This window comes from Betta splendens, chromosome 2 (assembly GCF_900634795.4).
Source record: "Betta splendens chromosome 2, fBetSpl5.4, whole genome shotgun sequence".
Taxonomy (NCBI): Eukaryota; Metazoa; Chordata; class Actinopteri; order Anabantiformes; family Osphronemidae; genus Betta; species Betta splendens.
This window is the reverse complement of record NC_040882.2, coordinates 11,666,508-11,684,381: the sequence shown is the minus strand read 5'-3', so window position 1 is coordinate 11,684,381 and position 17,874 is coordinate 11,666,508. Positions and strand designations below refer to the sequence as shown.

Below are 17,874 nucleotides of genomic sequence, written 5' to 3'. Positions count from 1 at the left end.
TGCACCAGATTCATGTGTTTCTTTTATTCTCACGCCTTTTGTGATGTAAACAGGTACTTTACAGTATCAGAATGAAGCCTATGTACATAAAGTAAAAATCACCTTTCCCAAAATATCGCACAATCTAAAATATTAGTAGTTAGTAGTAATATGAGTAGTTTGTTTGTCCTGATCAAAGTGACCCAACACACATCAATGAGCAGCTCTGTTAACAAATCCAAACAATATACAGTAAATGAAACATGTGGTATGTTACTAAAAATGCTGCTTTCTAAGCTTAGAAACCACCGTGAACAGGTTGGGTAGCTGCTGTATGACTGACTTTAATGAGCTGAAAGCTGGTAAAAGCTCTGCGTAACTGACTGGATGGTGAGAATTCTTAGTAGGCTCATCACTATAAGCAACGATCACACAATCATCCCCAGTAACACAAACATTCATCACAGCACCCGAAAAATGTTCACTAATTAAATGCTAATTACGTAGCATTCACACATCTCCACCATTTGAATCAAGCTGCAACCAATGACAATATAATTAGTTGTTTAAAATCTGTAATGAAAAACAGTCTGTACAACAAAGACTTAACCTAGAAAATCAAGCATTAAGTTCAAAAAAAATTTTGAAATTGTTTCTACCTCATTTAAATATTTAAAGTAAATTTCCAATGTCATTTTAATGTCATTATGTTACATTGTTAACATATGATGTTGATCTTAGAGTAAAACAGTTATGGTGACTCATTCTTGTTAATTAATGTGCTTTGCTTCACAAGAAGAGAACGTTATTAGAACTATGGACAGAATTCCAGATTAAAAATGTAGTTATTTCAAAATTTCACACTTGAATGTTATGTATGAATGTTACCAAAATCTATTAGGTATCTGTTTAGAGGCTCCACACCGTTTCAGGACGTTGGCTGCGTTCCACGGCCGGCGTGCGTGGACACCCTGCTCTGCCCAAAAAACAAAACTTCTGATAACGCTGTGCACCTTCAATCTGACTCTTGCTTTAGTTCAAATAGCGACTCAGCCTGCTAATAAACAACAGGTGCAATAAAAGACGCGCGGCCGTTTCACCGTCGCACGGAAGCCGTGACGTGATGTGACGCTACTGTTCCCGCGGGCACTGGCAGAGCCGGGCGAGCGACGAGCAGCAGGGCTGCAGCCAGGGCTTCCACAGCACGTTCCACGGGGACAGCTGGCTCTGCACAGGCTCCACCGAGCGCCGGTGCCTCTCGGCCGCCTCCGCCATCGCGCCCAGGATGGCGTGAAAGGCCGGCTCGGTGGCGGGGCTCAGCGGCGCGCTCTCCGACGGGTCCCTGGTGAGATCGAAGAGCAGCGGGGGGTCGTGGTGGGTCACGTAGGCCGCGCTGCAGAAGCAGATGTGCGTGTGGAAACAGCCCGTCCCGTTCTCTGGGTGGAAGTTCGGCGTGAAGTAGAACGCCTTCCACACCGAGGAACCTGAGGGAGCACACATGAAGCGTGACATGAAGCTGGGCGCCGACGCCGCACGTCATCCTCTTTAACAAGAGACTCAGGCTTTAGAGTGCGACCTACTGTTCCTCGGCTGCCACCTGACCGCGTTCAGGTAGGAGTTGCAGTAATGGAACAGGAACTCGTGCTCGGACCGGTCGGCTCTCCCCTGCAGCAGATCCATCAGGTCGTGGCCGTCGATGACCCTGCGGAGCCACGGGCGTCAGCAGAGGCGAGCGCCTGCGAGTCCAGGGGAGCGCAGGCGCGTGGTCTCACCTGTCCTGCGGGATCGACGCGCCGCTCAGCCGCACCACGGTGGGAAACACGTCCATGTTGCTGGTGGGCTGGTCTACCTGTGCGCCACTGGGGATTCTGCCAGGCCAACGCAGGATGCCCGGGACCCGGATGCCTCCTTCCCAATTTGTGGACTTCCCTGCTGCTCAGGAGAGGAACAGAAAAGTTGCCATGCAGCTACTGTACTATAAGCCAGAATGTCAGGCCCGGAAACAGTGAGGGGCTGGTAACTAGAGGAACGACTTGCTCCCTCACATACATCCAGCAGAGACAAAACAGCATCGATGACAGTGGCTGCTTTGCTGAACCTCTGATCTCTGATTCGGGGTCAGACCATTGAGTCCACACTGTGAATCTGAGTGTGGCTTTGTACAGCTTTGCTGACAAGGTTCTGTTTGTCCTGTTCAGGGACATGGCTGCGGTTCAGAGTAAGCCCGCCGTGAACGTGTAAATACAACCATAGTCAAACATTTGAACTTTCTGTGTACAGGCCAATGGCATCTTTATTCTTCCTCCATTCATGACCCTGGTGCAGCCTGAGCGGTTAGAATAAGGAACAAAGCAAAGTTGATTGATACCCATTCACACACACACAGTCTGTGCCGCCATTGACTTGAAGAGGGCGAACAATTCCGCAATCACCTATTTTCTATTCTGTAATTTTAATTCATTTAGTTGCGTTTGCCGAGCCGCGATTTAATTTCGGCATCAGAGGCTCGTTTCCTGCTGATCAGTGTGAGAAAAGACAAATTAAATGAGCCACGATTCACAGCGGGGAAAGAAAATGAAAAGCGGGACGACTTATCGACGCCGTACATGTTTCGCTGCGCTGGTAGAATATGTATGGAGGAGCGTGTGCAGCCTATAAGCATATGTGGGTGTGGGCTGTTAATCTCATTACTTTTCATACTGTACCTTTATAAATCCCATTCCAGCCTCCATGGACCTCTCCTCTTGCTGAGATCTCCTCCAGGTGAGCCCCATGGTCTGAAGTCAGGTAAACCAGAGTGTTGTCCGTCAGGTGCAGTCTGTGCAGAGTCTGCACGATCTGACCTGTCAACAGAAACAATACACAGCGCAGTCTGTTGTTTTCACCGTTGGTTCGAAGGACAGGAGAACATTATCTAGTTACAGAGGCACCTGTCGGTTTGTGCAGCGAGGGAACATTCATCCTTTAAAACCACTTTGACAAGGACCAAACTCTGTTTTCAGCCAACAGCCTGGTCACAAAACCTTCACAATAACAAGTCCGCTGAGGCATTTAGCGATCAAAGGAACGGACGCACAACAAAACAAATCATCAAAACACACCAGTCTGAAATACAGTAGAAAAGTGACCAACCAGCCCCAGGTCTCCGTCAAGTGAAGCATGAGATGTTAAGATGTTAAGAAACGATCCACGTCGCATTTTGGATGAAGGATGAACTGTCTTTAAGCATCAAACACAGGTGGAGTTGCCACAGTATCGTTGGTATAAACACGATCCGATGACTGACAGCCCTCCTTTAGAGGATACACTAAAAGGCCTTGTGGAGTCCACAGCGTTGCCGTGGCAGCGAAAACTGCTGTACGCACTTTATAGATTCTCTACAGATGTATTGATAAGATAACAGAGCCTCTCTTTCATCAAGGAAATAAATATACGAAGCTCTGAGTTTGCCTTGAAGCGAAGAAGGAAGGAAGGTGAGGAAGCAGCAATTCCCTCCGTGCTCAGCGAGAAAATGCAAAGCAACGATTGCCTCCTCCTTTGTGCTGACACAGTACTGCTTAAGCTAGAGTAATTGGGGTAGTTACACATTCATTAGGAGCGGAGCCCCACACACGCGGCCGTGGTGGGCGGCGGCTGTGTGGAGGCCGAGCTCCGCGAATGAGCAGCAAGCGGCGCTAAAAGAAATCAGACGCACTTGAACGAGAACACGCCTGCAAATGTACAAGCAAAAGGCGCTTCCACACATTCACTGTCATCACAGCTGCAGCACGCAACCCATATGTTCCCGTCCGTACCCACGCTCCAGTCCACCTCGTGGACGGCGTCGCCGTAGACGCCGTGGCGGCTCGTTCCTCGGAAGGCGGCGGAAGCAAACAAAGCTGTGTGCACCTGGACGAAGGAGAAGAAGAGCAGGAACGGCGCCGCCGAGCTCCTGCGGGAACAGCGAACGCGATTCGGTTCTCAGGCTCAAAATGAACGCAGCAGAACAGAATTGCTTCAAATCAAAATCCCGAAGAAAGACGGGATAAACCACCTGCTCTTACGATGCTATTATTAGCACTGCATTACATAACATGTGAGAAGAAGAAATCACACTGCGGCTGTTGGATAAGACAATTGACGCGCACCTCTCTATGAATCCCACCGCTTCATCAGTCATCCTCTGCGTCAGGTTCTCAGACGCGTACGGCTGCTCCACGACGTCGTGATTCCTGATGAGGAGGCAGTTCAAGTACGGGAACGTCGCGATCAGGGCCGCTACGACCCCGATGACCAGGGTCAACAGAGCCAGCAGACCCAGGAGCAGCCCTCTCCTGATCACCATAACGCCGACCCAGTGCAGGAACGCTGCCGTGAGCAGGACCAGCGCGATGGTCCTGAATGGCAGGTATTTGTGCAGTTGGAAGATGGTGCCGTGTCCGGGCTGGCAGTCCCGCAGGTGGGTCGACGGGATGCCGAAGAAATAGCTGAAGCCGTGGCTGCTGGGGTGGTGGCAGTGATCCTCGCTGTGGTTGCAGTTAAGACCAAGGTGCCACTTACCTGGAGGGGCAGAAAAAACAGCTAAGGTACAAACGGATCAAATTCTTGTACCGTGACGAGTACAAAATGTGCTGTGCACCAATGATCATGATCAGTAACTATAATAACTCACCTATGAGAGCCGTCTCGTAGCCTTGTTGTTGGGCGAGCTTGGCAAAGGTGACCTCCTGGCTGGGAAGGCCTCCAGACGCAGCCGTGAACAGAAAGACCCCGCTTCTGGCCTGACCAGTCATACCTGTGGAAGGGGGGGGGGGGGACGTGCACATCTGTGTGAATTCAAAATGACCAGTGAACGCGTTGTGATTAATAATTCAGTGGCTAAATGAACGGGCCTGTTTAACTGTTCTCGTGGCCATCGCCTGCAGCTGGCGGCGCTTTCAAACTTGCCTGAGCGAACGGGGTAGCGTCCGGTGAGAAAGGCCGCCCTGCTGGGGCTGCAGACGCAGGCTGCAGCGATGTGGTGGGTCAGCCGCACCCCTTCCTCAGCCAGCCTGTCGATATGAGGCGTCCTGAAAGGCCGACATTCATCACCAGTCACTGAACGGAGGAACACACGTCTCCAACGAGCCACGTGAATATATTTTTACTGATCCAATGCCATTTTCTACAGAACCACAGGAGCTGAGAGGTAATTACTTTTATCGGACACAATCGCCTTCCTTTGCCATAACAATGGGGTCTGGACACAGCTTATTAGTCTGTGGAAACTATATCAACCCAATTGATGAACCAGCGGGAGCCCAGAAAGACATGATGCATGTCACATCTGCCTAAAACTGGCTCAGCGTGATTTACAATTTTGTTGTCTTTGCTTCATCTGATGCTGTTACAGCAGATCAGTAAAAAACGAGCATGTGTTCCTCACGGAGTGGTGACAGGACATACCAATTGACCAGAATCCAAGTCACATTTAGGAGTTCACAGCCGTAGAGTAGCACCCAGCCGGCCTCTCCCACGAGAATCAGCTGCCCTCACCACAGCAGTAAACTAGTTGCTCAGCACCACAGAATAAAGTAACAACATGGTTTACCTCAGGGTTTTATTGCCATAGCAGCCCAGGTCTCCAATTCCCAGATCATCCACCATTATGAGGACAAAATTGGGCTTGCTGCTTTTTTGGGGAGACCCACAGCTCATCTCCAGCAGCAGCAGCAGCACAAAGAATGGGAGGCATGAGCCCTTCATGGTGTCAGAGCAGAAACGCTGGAAGAGAAATCATTGCTTTTATGGAAGCTATGCATTCTAGATTTTCATTCCAGATAATTAATGATCAACCACCCTGACAAAATAAATCCTTTGAATGAGACACATACGGTACCTGATATTATAAAGCAGATCTGACAGATACGACCCATGCACATCAAACACGTCTAAACTATTTGTTCTGCTTTATTCAGTTAATCGGGTGCATTCAGGTGTTTCCATTATTCATAAGTTGCATGCGCTTAACTATATGTGTGCATGAAAATGCAATGCACGACTAATATTCATGTGCAGTTTGTGAAGATCACGCAAGAAAAGAACTAAGCACACGGTACCTAAAAATATAAAATACAGTTATACAGTACAACAGAAATAAAAATGAATGAACGAGTGAGTGAATGAGTGAACGTTTATGAAGTGTGGCAGTACAATACAATAAAAGTTTTGAAGCAATATTCGAGAATGAGATAATAATAATAATATTTTTTACCGTTTAATAGCTGCTAAACTGATTTAAACAACAAAGACTGGTTATAACGACAACAATTGGAGAATTGTACAGCAAAGGTATTTGCAAGACTGCTACCAATTAAAACTAACCAACATCCCCACTACTCTGAAACCTCAACTAACGCAGCTGATACAGTATTTAATTTACATCAATAATAATCTCTTATCAGAAAAAAATAATAAACCATGTGCATTGCGCTTAAGACGCTTTTATTTTGAAGGAGTTCAGTTTAATTTGAAATTGGGTTGTACTAATAAAATATTTAACATTAACAGTTTTAATACAGTAAATATTTAATATAGGTTTAACATAACTGTGCACAAACAGGCACACAGAAGACCGACACACATCAGTGCACGGCGAGCCGTGTGCTAGTGTTAGCTTGAACCACAACAAGTGCGTTACGTGGTTCCGGTGCAGTTTGCGTCGGTCTCACTGTAAAGTGTGTTGTGTAACACCTGTAACACTGTTATGTGTAACACTTACCTTCTGCCGCTCTGCTACCGACTACTAATACGATACCGGGTTAAACCGTGCAGAACAGAAGCCGGGCGAACCCGGAAGCAGCACTTCTGCTCTGGACCTTTAAAAACAAAGCTTGGTACTCTTTTTGGACGTTATGGAACCTCTACGTTTAAACCGAGTGTACTTTTAACTGTAAAACCTGGGAGGAGCCAACTTTTTACAGTTTCACGCTGAATAGTGTGTTGCGTTCATGGACCAGAGGTCAAAGTACGCTGGAACTCCCACTAGATTCTTGTAAACTGTATGTAAATGATTGCTTCCTGAATATCTGGGTGGTTGTGTAGTAATACTGGCGACAACATACTGAAATAACACAAGTAGCATTTGAGTGCATGATCGCAGTCATCATTCGTGCAGTAACTGAACATCTCTACATCAGTCGGTCCTTTGCACCGCACATTAAAATGTTCAGACACACACAGGAGTCGGTTTAAGCCCAGACATTATGCAACATCACATTCTGTCTTATTTTACTACAACTACTACTACTATGAACATGTACTGAAACAATTACATATGTTTATATAAGCCACCATTTGTGGTTTGATGTGTTGTTTCTCTCACTGACATAATAAATGTTGTGTAATGTTTTAACGTGTTGAATCACTCTTGGCAGCTCTTGTCTCAGAGCCATCATCACAGCAATCACTTACTGATTCATGGTCACGTTAACCCCCACCGTGTTTCCAGTGCACACAAATGGCAGGTGTCCTTGCTATTCAAATCCTTTTGAGGCCGGGTCGGCTCTGCACCTGATGTGTTCTGGTGACTTTTGGAAGAAGTGGAGAAACACTGGCATCTGTTGTCTGAGTCCGACATTGCAGAGAGAACAGCTGAGCACTGAGGAGCTCCTCAGAGGCCTGCGGTTCAGGGCTGCTCAGGGAAGAAGATCAATTAGACCTAATTACAAAGGGTTAGTGTGAATACAATTAAAGGTTTGATTACAAAGAATATTTTTTTACATATATCTATGTTCCATCCTAATCAGATTGACTGTACTGAAATCAATCCTCTGGATTTATTAAACACCAGCCCTTCGATGCAGCCAACACAACCTATTTTGCCCCTTTTCTTGTCCTACACATAAAAAAGAGCGGCACAAACATGTCACTGTTTGGCCTTTTCTTTGTCATTTGAACAGAAGCACGGCGAGGGAGGTCAGGCTGATGTAGATCCGTTATTTATATCGTAGATCATTGAGGCGTTGCTTTCCTTTTGAGGACACCACTAACTTCATATTGCGTTTTATCCACAGCTGCTGCTCATTAATTGGTCTAATTAATGAAACACCATCCAACTGTTACCGTGTTTGTCTTCTCTCTCCAGAACAGCTGCAACGTGGACCACAGTTGTTAAACACACTTCTGTGCTCAGGTTTTCACGTGAGCATGGAATGCAGCAGCAACCAGAGCCATTATTTCCCTCTGCCCCACCTTCAAGTGTCAGTTAGAGCAGGTAGAGCCTGTCTGTGGTATAACTGCCCGTTTTATGCTAACGATCACCGTGGTTTTCCTTTTTTATCACAGCACAATGAAGCAGCCATCACAGAAAGCCTTTGAATCCTCTGTCTGAGGCTGAAACCCAGCGCCGTCCTGTACGTCATGGCCGGTAATCGCATGTGCGCGTGCATCTGTTTCTTAAATGAGGGCACCGTCGTGACGATGACCACTCGGTGGCCCGCGGCGCCGTCCGTCTGCTCCGAACCCGACCGTCTCGTCACATCCCCGCAGGTTCCTGCAGCTCCGGCTGCGCGCACGCTCCCAGGAACACGGCTCTGTTGTCTGCGCTATCTGATGCATTAAAGCCGCCGTTGCCTCTTACAGACGCCTCTTCAGAGTCTCACACAAAGGCTGGGGAACACAGGCTTCCTGCAGGTTGGGTCGCCTCCACACCCGCCAGAAGACGCAGGCGCCAGGTGTGTGATGATAAACGCCTTTTGCTGTGAAGCACTCTGGATTAAAAGGAAACGGTTACGGGAGACACTTGAGCTGGTGAGCAAAGACAACGTGATGCCGCGAGGCTGAACCCGCATCACAGCAACTCGGGCATCAAGAGCAGCAGCTACATTGTGTTTCCAGACCTCAGTAATTAACTTGGTGATGAGCCCCGGCTTTTTGTCTCGACCCGTTGGGGTGAGGGACAGAAAAAATTGAAATTAGAAAAAATAATTATAATTCTAGCAAAGGTCTGTGAAGCTGCTCATTCATCCCAAAGGTTCTATTCAGTAGCAGCTGGACCTGCTGGTTCGTCTCACCCACAGAACTGATCAGAGCTTTTAATGACCTTTGGTCGGAGGGTAAAAAGCGTCCGCTCAGAGACATGTGTTCCTCCCATCACAGCTACACACTCTACAACAGTTTATCAGGAGCCACCCACTACTTTTGAGGTGTGACTGACATTTGATACATAATTGTATAATTGAACATCATCAGCATAGCAGCGGACTGAGACCTGAGGAACTGACCCACTCACACGATAAATACAGTTTTAAATGAGTGCCTGTTTGTTGCAGGGTTTCCACTAAGTGTGTTTGAAGGTGGTGAAGGTTGGGACATCCAGTATCACAACTCTCTAATCCTAATGCTTGTGTGCCAGCGAGCTAGTCTCCATAAAATACACCCCCTCACTTATTAATTCTCAGTTGTATTAATACTTCAGTTGTTTGTCTGTGACTTGTACTTTTTCTTGTCATCCGAAGACGCACATATGACGTTTTCGCAGCACTTATGGGTTCTTAGCTCATGTTTGAAAGCAGCTACGCAGCCGTAACGCGGCTCCATCTGCTGGCCTATAAAGAAGCTTCTGGGGAAACGGATGCCGGCGTCGCGAGAATCCGTCCCAGTTTAATCACAGCGAGAGCGTTTTATCACTTGCTGAATTATTAATTGACTCCGACTCACACTCCAACACTGCTATCGTTGCACTCCAGCCCGTCTCGATGCTAAACCGCGGAGGTTCCAGTTTCTACGAAACTCGTGGATCTCGTGCTGGAACCTGATCAAACACACAGGAAAGTGGAGATATTCTGTGTCTGAGTTTACGAGTCAGACAGTATGAGTGTCCTGATGTTTTAATGCTGCCTGTGGCTTATGGTGCTTTAATACTTTCCGCGGAAAGGTCAGAAAGAAATATGAGCTAAAGTTTCTGAACTGAATTTTTTTTTCTGTTTAAGTTGCCGTAAACAGGACACGAGAAAAATGAGCAAGCAGCATTTAAACTGGTTGAAGCTGTCGCAGCTGTAAATTCTTCAGGAGGTGGCGAGAAAAACACCTTCAGGCTTTCAACACGGGTTCAATATTTCACGACAAACTTCTGAGCATCTTATATTTTGAATAAAAGACAAGACAGATGATTTTGTGGGGACGTGTTCCTGCCTCAGTCCTCCAATAAATACTGCACTTAGTGAAATAATAACTTTATACATTAGGCTTTAATTAAGGCTTGTTTGTTGATGGGATATTGATTACACTGGTCAGTATGCACATAGAGCCATGATGCGTTTACTGTCAGTCCGACTCTGCACAAACAATGCAAACAGTGTCCTAATATAAACTGATTCAAGAATATTTAGCATAATTTATTAATATAGCACAAAGACAATGTGTGAAATGATGCAGCTGAGGAATCTGATGGTCTTGAATTGTGTTACGCTAATTTTAAATGTGATATACGCAACACATTACAGGAAAGTTGGAACAGGGTCAACAACAGACTGGAGAAGTTGTGTAATGTCAAAGACACAACTAATGAGGTTAATAAGTAGCAGGTCAGCACCCAGACTGGAGATGAAAGAGATTCTCGGAGAATCTGGGTCTTTCTGAAGTAACGACGGAGCAACGTTCAGCTCTGTGAAAGACTCTGAGCAAATAGTTCAACGGCGTTGGGGATTTCATCATCCATGATTCATAACAATTCATGAAATAATTCAGAGAATCCGGGAAATCTGAAGAGTGAAACCCAACACTGAGAACCTGGATCCGAATAAAAACGCTTTGAGTTAAACTCATGTACAAACAGCACATAACTTTGTCTTAGATCGTTCTTTGCATATATTTTATTTCCTGTCATTGCCATAACACTGGAATTTCCCCACTGTGGGATCAATGAGGCAGATGGTTCCTCCGTTCCTGATGCTGCCACAAAAAAGGTGATTAAAGACCAGCGGATTGTAACTGTATAACAGTTTCAACATTTTACTATTTGCAGTCATACTTTATTACTTAGCTAACTGTTGTTTTGTGTTTCACACATCCCTCTTTGGAACGTTTTCACTTTTCCACCACTACACAGACATAATAACATTAATATGTGAGATATTAACTTATTAACACCGTGGGAGATCCTCCCCTCGAGGTGAAAGGGACATGGCCAGTCTGGACAGGCGCTGGATCAGTGCTGTGGTGTTTGGGGCCTTGGGGCTGCTGGGTACTGCCGTGTCACCAGCAGGGAGCAGTGTTGTTCAGCAATCCCAAAGGGCATTTAGCGCGTCTTCCCAAAGGTCACGCTGCACTGCAAGAACAACACCTTTAATGTAAATGAGACGGCTCAGTGATGAGTCCCTGTTTGAACCCTAAACCACATGGTGAGAGTTGAGCCAACACACAACGGCAACAATGACAACAACAACAACAACAGCTGAGGCTTTAATAAGGTCTCATTTATTTGTTATTTATTTTTATGAAACCGAAGCTGGTGTTTGATACTAGTTCAAGATGACATTTTTTTCATTGCTGCTCATGATTTAAAGGCCTTTATACACAATGTATGAGGCGCTGACAGGTAACGATGCCGAATCTAATGTTACTGCGTGATTTGGTTTCTTTAATATCAGCCTCTCAGTTTTCTGTTTTCTCTCCCGCAGACGTATGTAAGCTGGATTAAGTTAAAGCTAATGCTAAGCTATGATCTACTGCTGCTGCTGCTTCACATTAAAAGCATCCGGCTACAAACTCATAGTGACTTTTATTCTGAAGCTGACTCAGGACAATGCGCATTTGTCACAGCAGCTCATCTTATTCCTTTCCTCAGACCGGCTCTGTCTAATTTTAGCTGTTTTTGTAAGAAGCTACTTCCTCACCATCATTAAGTAGCTCCTCAATGAAACACATTTATGAGAGAAGAAGAGAAAAGATCCCGTCAGATTAGGAGCTGCCAGGAGCCCCTGGTCCTGACATCTTTAGTACCACAGACTCACCAGACGCTCCGTGGTTCTGACAAAGATGCTCAAGGAGAAGTGATTCGACCTGTGAGACCTCAGCTGAGAACATCATCCTTTTAAATGTCTCTTGACACTTTCACAGGCTGTGAACGTGAAGCGTGGATTGGTTGTTTTCACTCTTGGTAGTGGACAATGAACCACAGCAAATGTCTGAGTGCTTTGGTTCCTCGCACAACTTCATCAAACACTCTATAAAGGCCAAGTGGAATTATGGGACGGCATTCCAGCCAAGATTGGGTCGGTCACTGCTGAAGTTAGACCAGTGTGTGTGTGTGTGTGTGTGTGTGTGTCACGAAAAGCTTTTATTTCCAGGGCGATATCTGCTGTACACACACACACACACACACACACACACACACACACACACACACACACACACACACACACAGCTCTGACAGCAGAATGCGAGCATGAGGCAGTGGGAAGATGCAGATGCAGGCACACGTGAGCCAATACTGCAACAAACAAAAAAAAAATAAAAGAGACTCCATCAAACCTCCCCAGCCCTCTGGGCTTTCACTCATGTGGAGAGAAACAGTTAGAGTTTTGACTCACAAAGAAACTTCAGATGTAATAGCAGTGGAAATGTCTCTCTCTCTCTCACGCCTCAGAAGCGAAGCCGCTGCTCGCCATCGCCCGCTTCCTCTGATCATGTTTACGGCACGCCTGTTTGCATTTCATCCATTTTGTCTTTGTGTGCTTTTGTTGATTGCTCAGATCTCAGGAGACGGACGAGATCAGACTAATTAAGGCGCTGCACAGAGCGTCACCTCCGGTTCTGAGGAAAAGCTTCACACCTTTGGTCTGTGTGAGAGTTTATTCACATCGCTGAACGGGCGGCTCAGGTGTGGATGGAGGTGACGCTCGGCGCCACCTGCTCCGCTTGTCGGACAAAGTCCATTCATTCGTCACATTTTATTTTGTTCTTTTCCCACTCACTTGATTTTACTTCCTTTTGAATTGTTTCCGTTTCCTCAGGAGGTGGAAAACTAAACCACTGAATCATCAGTAGCACCAGGATTTTCAGGTGATTGAGCAGCAACTGTTGCACAGTGTTGCTCCCTATTAATCAGTCTGTGGAGAAGTTGTCAGTGCTGTCAGACAGAAACATGGAGGTTTGAATCGTGACTATACCACAATGGTGGGTCTGATTGTATTTCAACAGCCAAAACCGAAGAAATAATAACATAATACAACACACCCTTAAAATGCATCTCTGGGGATTAACTACACTGGACTTTTCTTTCCCACCTACGTGTCCTCATATCAACCGCTCTATTCCCCGTCAGAGCCTGTTGCGGGATAGAAAATCAATCTCACACCTTGCTGATGTGTCATTTTACCTCAATTAGCCTGAGGCTTCGTGGAAAGCGAAGAGGCCGACCTGCTGATCGTGATGTTTACCTGCCCGGCAGCGGCGACTGAGCGTTCAGAGGAAGGACTCCTTCAACTCAGAGTCAGCTGTGGGGACAGTGTGTGTGTGTGTGTGTGTGTGTGTGTGTGTGTGTGTGTGTGTGTGTGTGTGTGTATGTGTGTGTGTGAGACCCATGCTATATTCCAAGCATTGCAGCTGACCTCACCCCGACCCCCCCCCCCCTCCCTCTCTCTCTCTCTCTCTCTCTCTCTCTCTCTCTCTCTCTCTCTCTCTCGGCGGCGGCGCTAATCAACCTCACGTCTGAACAGCGAACATCTGACCTTCGCTGACCTGCGCCTGCGATGAGAGCGTCTGAACTGGAATCTGGTGCACAAACACAATAGCAATAGGTAAAAGTAGCGCTTCTTCTTCAGTCATGTAACGTTCGGTCAAACCTCCTCTGTCGCCAGCAGCTCCAATGGGCAAAGTCGTCGCTCTGCGCTGCGTTGATGAATCGCTGTGGAGCAGCTCCGGCTGCCTGGCCGTGATTAAAGGTTGCACTAATATCTACAGCTGATTATGAAGCGCCGCCGTCACATCATGTATCAACAGACACTTGACTGCAAGCGGAGCTGACGCATGTTGTTAGCGGGGTGTCAGAAATATCAATAACTCATAATCACGGGCCGTCGGCGGCGCCGAGGAGCCGGCGGGCCTTAATCAGCGGCGTCAGGCAGCTCACGTTTGATGGGGATTTTATTAGTCATGATAAGAGCTGATGAAATCTGTTGTGCCATCATGGCTGACCGAGGGGGTGTCACAGACAGCGACCCGACGTGAAGCCGATTGTTTGAATTGGGCTGAATTCCAGATGTGCGGGTTCTGACAATCACAGAAACCTATGACGCTTGTGTGACACCAGTGGCATAATAACATATGACAGGCTTCGACTGAAGCAAGAAGCCGGAGACAAACCTGACTTTGTGCTACGCAATTGGCCCAAAACAGCAGTTGTGTTTTTTATGTGTCCTAATTATTTGACGGACGTCAGCGTCGCGGTGGAGGTGAACGGCGTTGGATTCATCCGATCAACAGATGCGGCCGCTCGTCCTGAAATACTGCAGCGCTTGGAGCGTTTTCAGAGGTGACTGCAAAAATCTGCCTGAGGAGGATTGATTTCAGAGTGAGACCCCCCCCCCCCCACACACACACACACACACACACACACACACTCCTCAGCGCTGGACAGTGAATCTGTCCATCCCAGAGGACTTTAAACCATGTTGGATCAGCGGCGCAACACAAATCAGCATCGGGAGAAGCTGCCAGACAGCCGTTTTTCACAGAGCCATCATTTGGATCTTGGGAGGGAATTACTGCATGGTGTGTGTGTGTGTGTGTGCGTGCGTGCGTGCGTATGTGTGTGTACAGTGAGGGTGAGAGGGCGTAAAGCACGATGCCAGAGATGTTGAAGTCCCAGAGGTGTTGTTGACGAGCAGCTGGACCTGCGAATGACTGGTGGCAAACTCCAAGTCTTTAACCTCTTCGGAGCTGATCATTCTCTCATCGAAGCATCCTGTGAGTCCAGAGGGGGACGTTTGAACCAGTATAGGGGGCAATAGAGTGAAACGCGTTTGATAAGTAGAACCTTTTGTAACTGTAGGAACAGCGCAGGTGTCTCATTCACATTTACTGTACATCCATCTGGCATCTGTATTCTCTGGGAACCACGGTTCCAAATGGAGAACAGAGAACCACGAGCTGCACCTTTGAGGAAACGGCACTGGACCTTCAAACATACAGCTGTCAACCAGGTGTTGGCACCTACTGTAGGACTGAACCTGTCTGGTGCAGGTGATGAGCTCACCTTCGTGCTCACAGGCATCTCGCACCTCGGCCTCTCTGTTTAGTGGGTTGTTTGTGGCTTTCAGACAACAACAGCAGCTTCAGAGCTCCTCTCTCCGCACCCTCCGGCCTCCTTCTGCAGGATCCACCTCCATCCAGGACGCCGGGTCCCGTCCGAGGAGAACTGTGACTAATCACAAACTCAAAGCTGAACCAGGTTCTGGCGGCCGACCCCCCGCCCACACACCCCCACCCCCGGTGGTAACGGCCTCTCAAGGTGTTGATATGTTTTAAATTTGTTTCACTTCCACCATAAACCAGAAATACATCAACATGGATTTGATTTACTGTCAACGCTGAAGTCAGAGCAGAACCGGCTCCGTCTGTCGCGTCCGCCGGGCCTGGTGCTCAGCGAGTGATCCGGCGGGATGAGGAGCAGCCTTCCTGCTCGAGCAGCCGCCGCCGCCCTGAGGACGGGGGGCGCGAGCTGCTCGCGGTCACCGGCAGACGCCGCGTGGGCCACGCAGCGCGCCGCATTTTGAACCCTTCCACCTGCAGGAATGGAGGCCTCACGCGGAGCCGGAGCGTCTGCTGGTCAGAAACAGCAGGAGGTTCCCCCAGGTTCCATCTGCGACAGCGAGAGAGGCGAGCGTCGAGCAGTGGGAGTCAAGCGTAAAGCTTCTCCAAATGGAACCAGGAATCGAATGCGATGCTTCGCTGCATATGAGTATATGGTTATTATATTTACACATTTGCCAACTACTAGTAGACACCCGGGTGTAAAACACTGTATAAAGCACACCTGCAGTCCAGTTGTGTTTATTTCCTGTCCAGCCTTGATAATAACAGCAGCATTTAATCTACCCAAAGCTCACGGCTGAAGCTTTACTGACACCACGTCGTCTATCTCTAATTCCCAGCATGCAACTGGTCGAATTAAACAGTAATAAAGCCTGTAGCTCAAACGCTGCCGTGGCATCAGCCGTAAACCTGAACGCGCGTGTTTGTGCCTCGCGCGACGCCGAGCTGCGCTTTAATGGGCTCGTGCTCGGCCTCGGACGCCCGTTACCTCCGGGCACGTCCCGGCAAATTAAAAGCAAAATTACATTTCCATTTCAAGGTCCTTCCTCCTCACTTGGAGCCAGAAATTCATTATCAGATGTCTCTGTCCTGTCGTGTCCTTGTTCACATCATGAACAATGATCGCTCGGAGAATAAATAAAGACGGTCACGATCTGTGCACCGCTAACACTCCGCCCCTGCGCGTTCCGACGCCCGGACCTTGATTATGCATGTTGTTCCGATTAATTATTGCATTTGATGTGATCATAAAAACGCTAAACAACTGAGGCCCCGACAGATGTTCGCGATCAGACGACGCGTTTGAGACCAACATATAGACTGGGCCCAGGCCCCACGCTGGCTCGCGCTCAGTGGGTCTCCGGCTCATTCCGACGCCTTCAAATGCACGTTCCACACGCTCCATTTCAAGGAGAAAATAACACGCGGCGTTTGATGTCGAACACATCAAGGGAGCAATTTGGTTTTCCTCCTGAAGGAGTCCTCTCGACCGAGGCCGGCGTCTGCTGCTCCGGGAGGGACGGGGCGCTCGGAGCTCGCGCCGCGCCGCGCCGCGCCGCGCGCGACCGGAGCCGCGTGCGACGAGGACCGGGCGGAGGATCTGCAGCGTCTCACGATGACTTAAGCACGCGGCAAATGAGATCCACGTTTTGCGGGCGACCCAGACGCAACGACAAACAACGCGAGACCCGCGGGTGTCACCGGAGCGTTGATGTGTGTCCGCTTTGTCGAGATTAAAAGTGAGAGAGTTCGATTTAATCAGCCTGTGTGTCTTTGTGCCCATGGGTCATAAAAGTGTGCGATGCAGAGGACAACGGCCTCGTCTGCGGAGGAGAATCACACTCAGCTCTAATCTGACACGCGTCAGACTGAGGAAACGCAGAATAGACTTAATCATAATTAAAACTCACTTCGTTTCTCTTACTTTGCGCGTCTGTGATTCTGTGACGTTAGTTTCCGTCTGCGCGATGCTTCGAGCCAACGGTGCAACCAGCTGATCAACAGACCGGTTTAGCCTGTTTCCAGTTCTCATTTAGTTTGGACTTTTCCAGGACTGACCTGAACTTTTTTGAAAATCACTGCCAGAGATTGTTTGGAGCGAGTTATCATCTGTTTGTGATTGACCCAGTGTGTCACACAGCGTCACACGTCAGCACGTCACGCTCCAACGCCAGTCCCCGTTTTGGGCTCCTTTATTACAGCCAGACCAAATAGTAATAATTTCGATGGGATCAACCTGCAGTGTTGCTGCGGTGATTAGGCCCCTGACAGTGAGGACACATCAGCTGTCAGTCAGTGAAGCAGAGGAAATCAAACGTGTCCAGGTGACTGACAGATCAGATGCGGAGTTTATACAGTGGACGTGGCTGATTATATGTATCGCACACCGATGATGAGTTTGTCTCCCAGGTGACCTTCAGAGCCGCCTCAGTCTCGGTGCGGGTGGTGAAAACGCCTGCAGTCGCGTGCAGGTTGAAAATATACGGTACTTTTATTTACATATATTCCCATGAATCACAACCACAATTGATCATCAAAGATTAAATAATAGTAATAAACATACGATAATATAAGAAGAGCAAAAGTTGATCTTTTCAATATTTCATTAATTAAAAGGCT

General features: G+C 47.8%; 1 protein-coding gene across 2 annotated transcripts; it reads right to left on the bottom strand.

Annotated features, from left to right (window-relative positions):
• Positions 1-7,545, bottom strand: sts (steroid sulfatase (microsomal), isozyme S). Of its 2 annotated transcripts, none has more exons than XM_055514300.1 (10): positions 7,411-7,545; positions 5,549-5,721; positions 4,906-5,027; positions 4,631-4,753; positions 4,107-4,518; positions 3,774-3,910; positions 2,685-2,822; positions 1,752-1,911; positions 1,560-1,681; positions 1-1,463 (listed from the first exon to the last, which is right to left on the bottom strand). In XM_055514300.1, the coding sequence occupies exons 2-10, from the start codon at positions 5,701-5,703 to the stop codon at positions 1,111-1,113; spliced, it is 1,722 nt and encodes a 573-aa protein (XP_055370275.1). In that variant the 5' UTR covers positions 5,704-5,721; positions 7,411-7,545; the 3' UTR covers positions 1-1,110. The 2 variants fall into 2 exon arrangements, with proteins under 2 accessions (XP_055370275.1, XP_028998698.1); XM_029142865.2 differs by lacking the exon at positions 7,411-7,545 and adding an exon at positions 6,719-7,056.
• Positions 7,546-17,874: the final 10,329 nt, after the last annotated feature.

Excerpts from the sequence above, each read along its gene's own strand:
- sts (XM_055514300.1), bottom strand. The coding sequence starts at position 5,703 with ATGAAGGGCTCATGCCTCCCATTCTTTGTGCTGCTGCTGCTGCTGGAG. Across the intron at positions 4,519-4,630 it reads CTACGAGACGGCTCTCATAG|GTAAGTGGCACCTTGGTCTT; the intron begins GTGAGTTATTAT and ends CTGCCCCTCCAG. Across the intron at positions 1,682-1,751 it reads GCGTCGATCCCGCAGGACAG|GGTCATCGACGGCCACGACC; the intron begins GTGAGACCACGC and ends GTGGCTCCGCAG.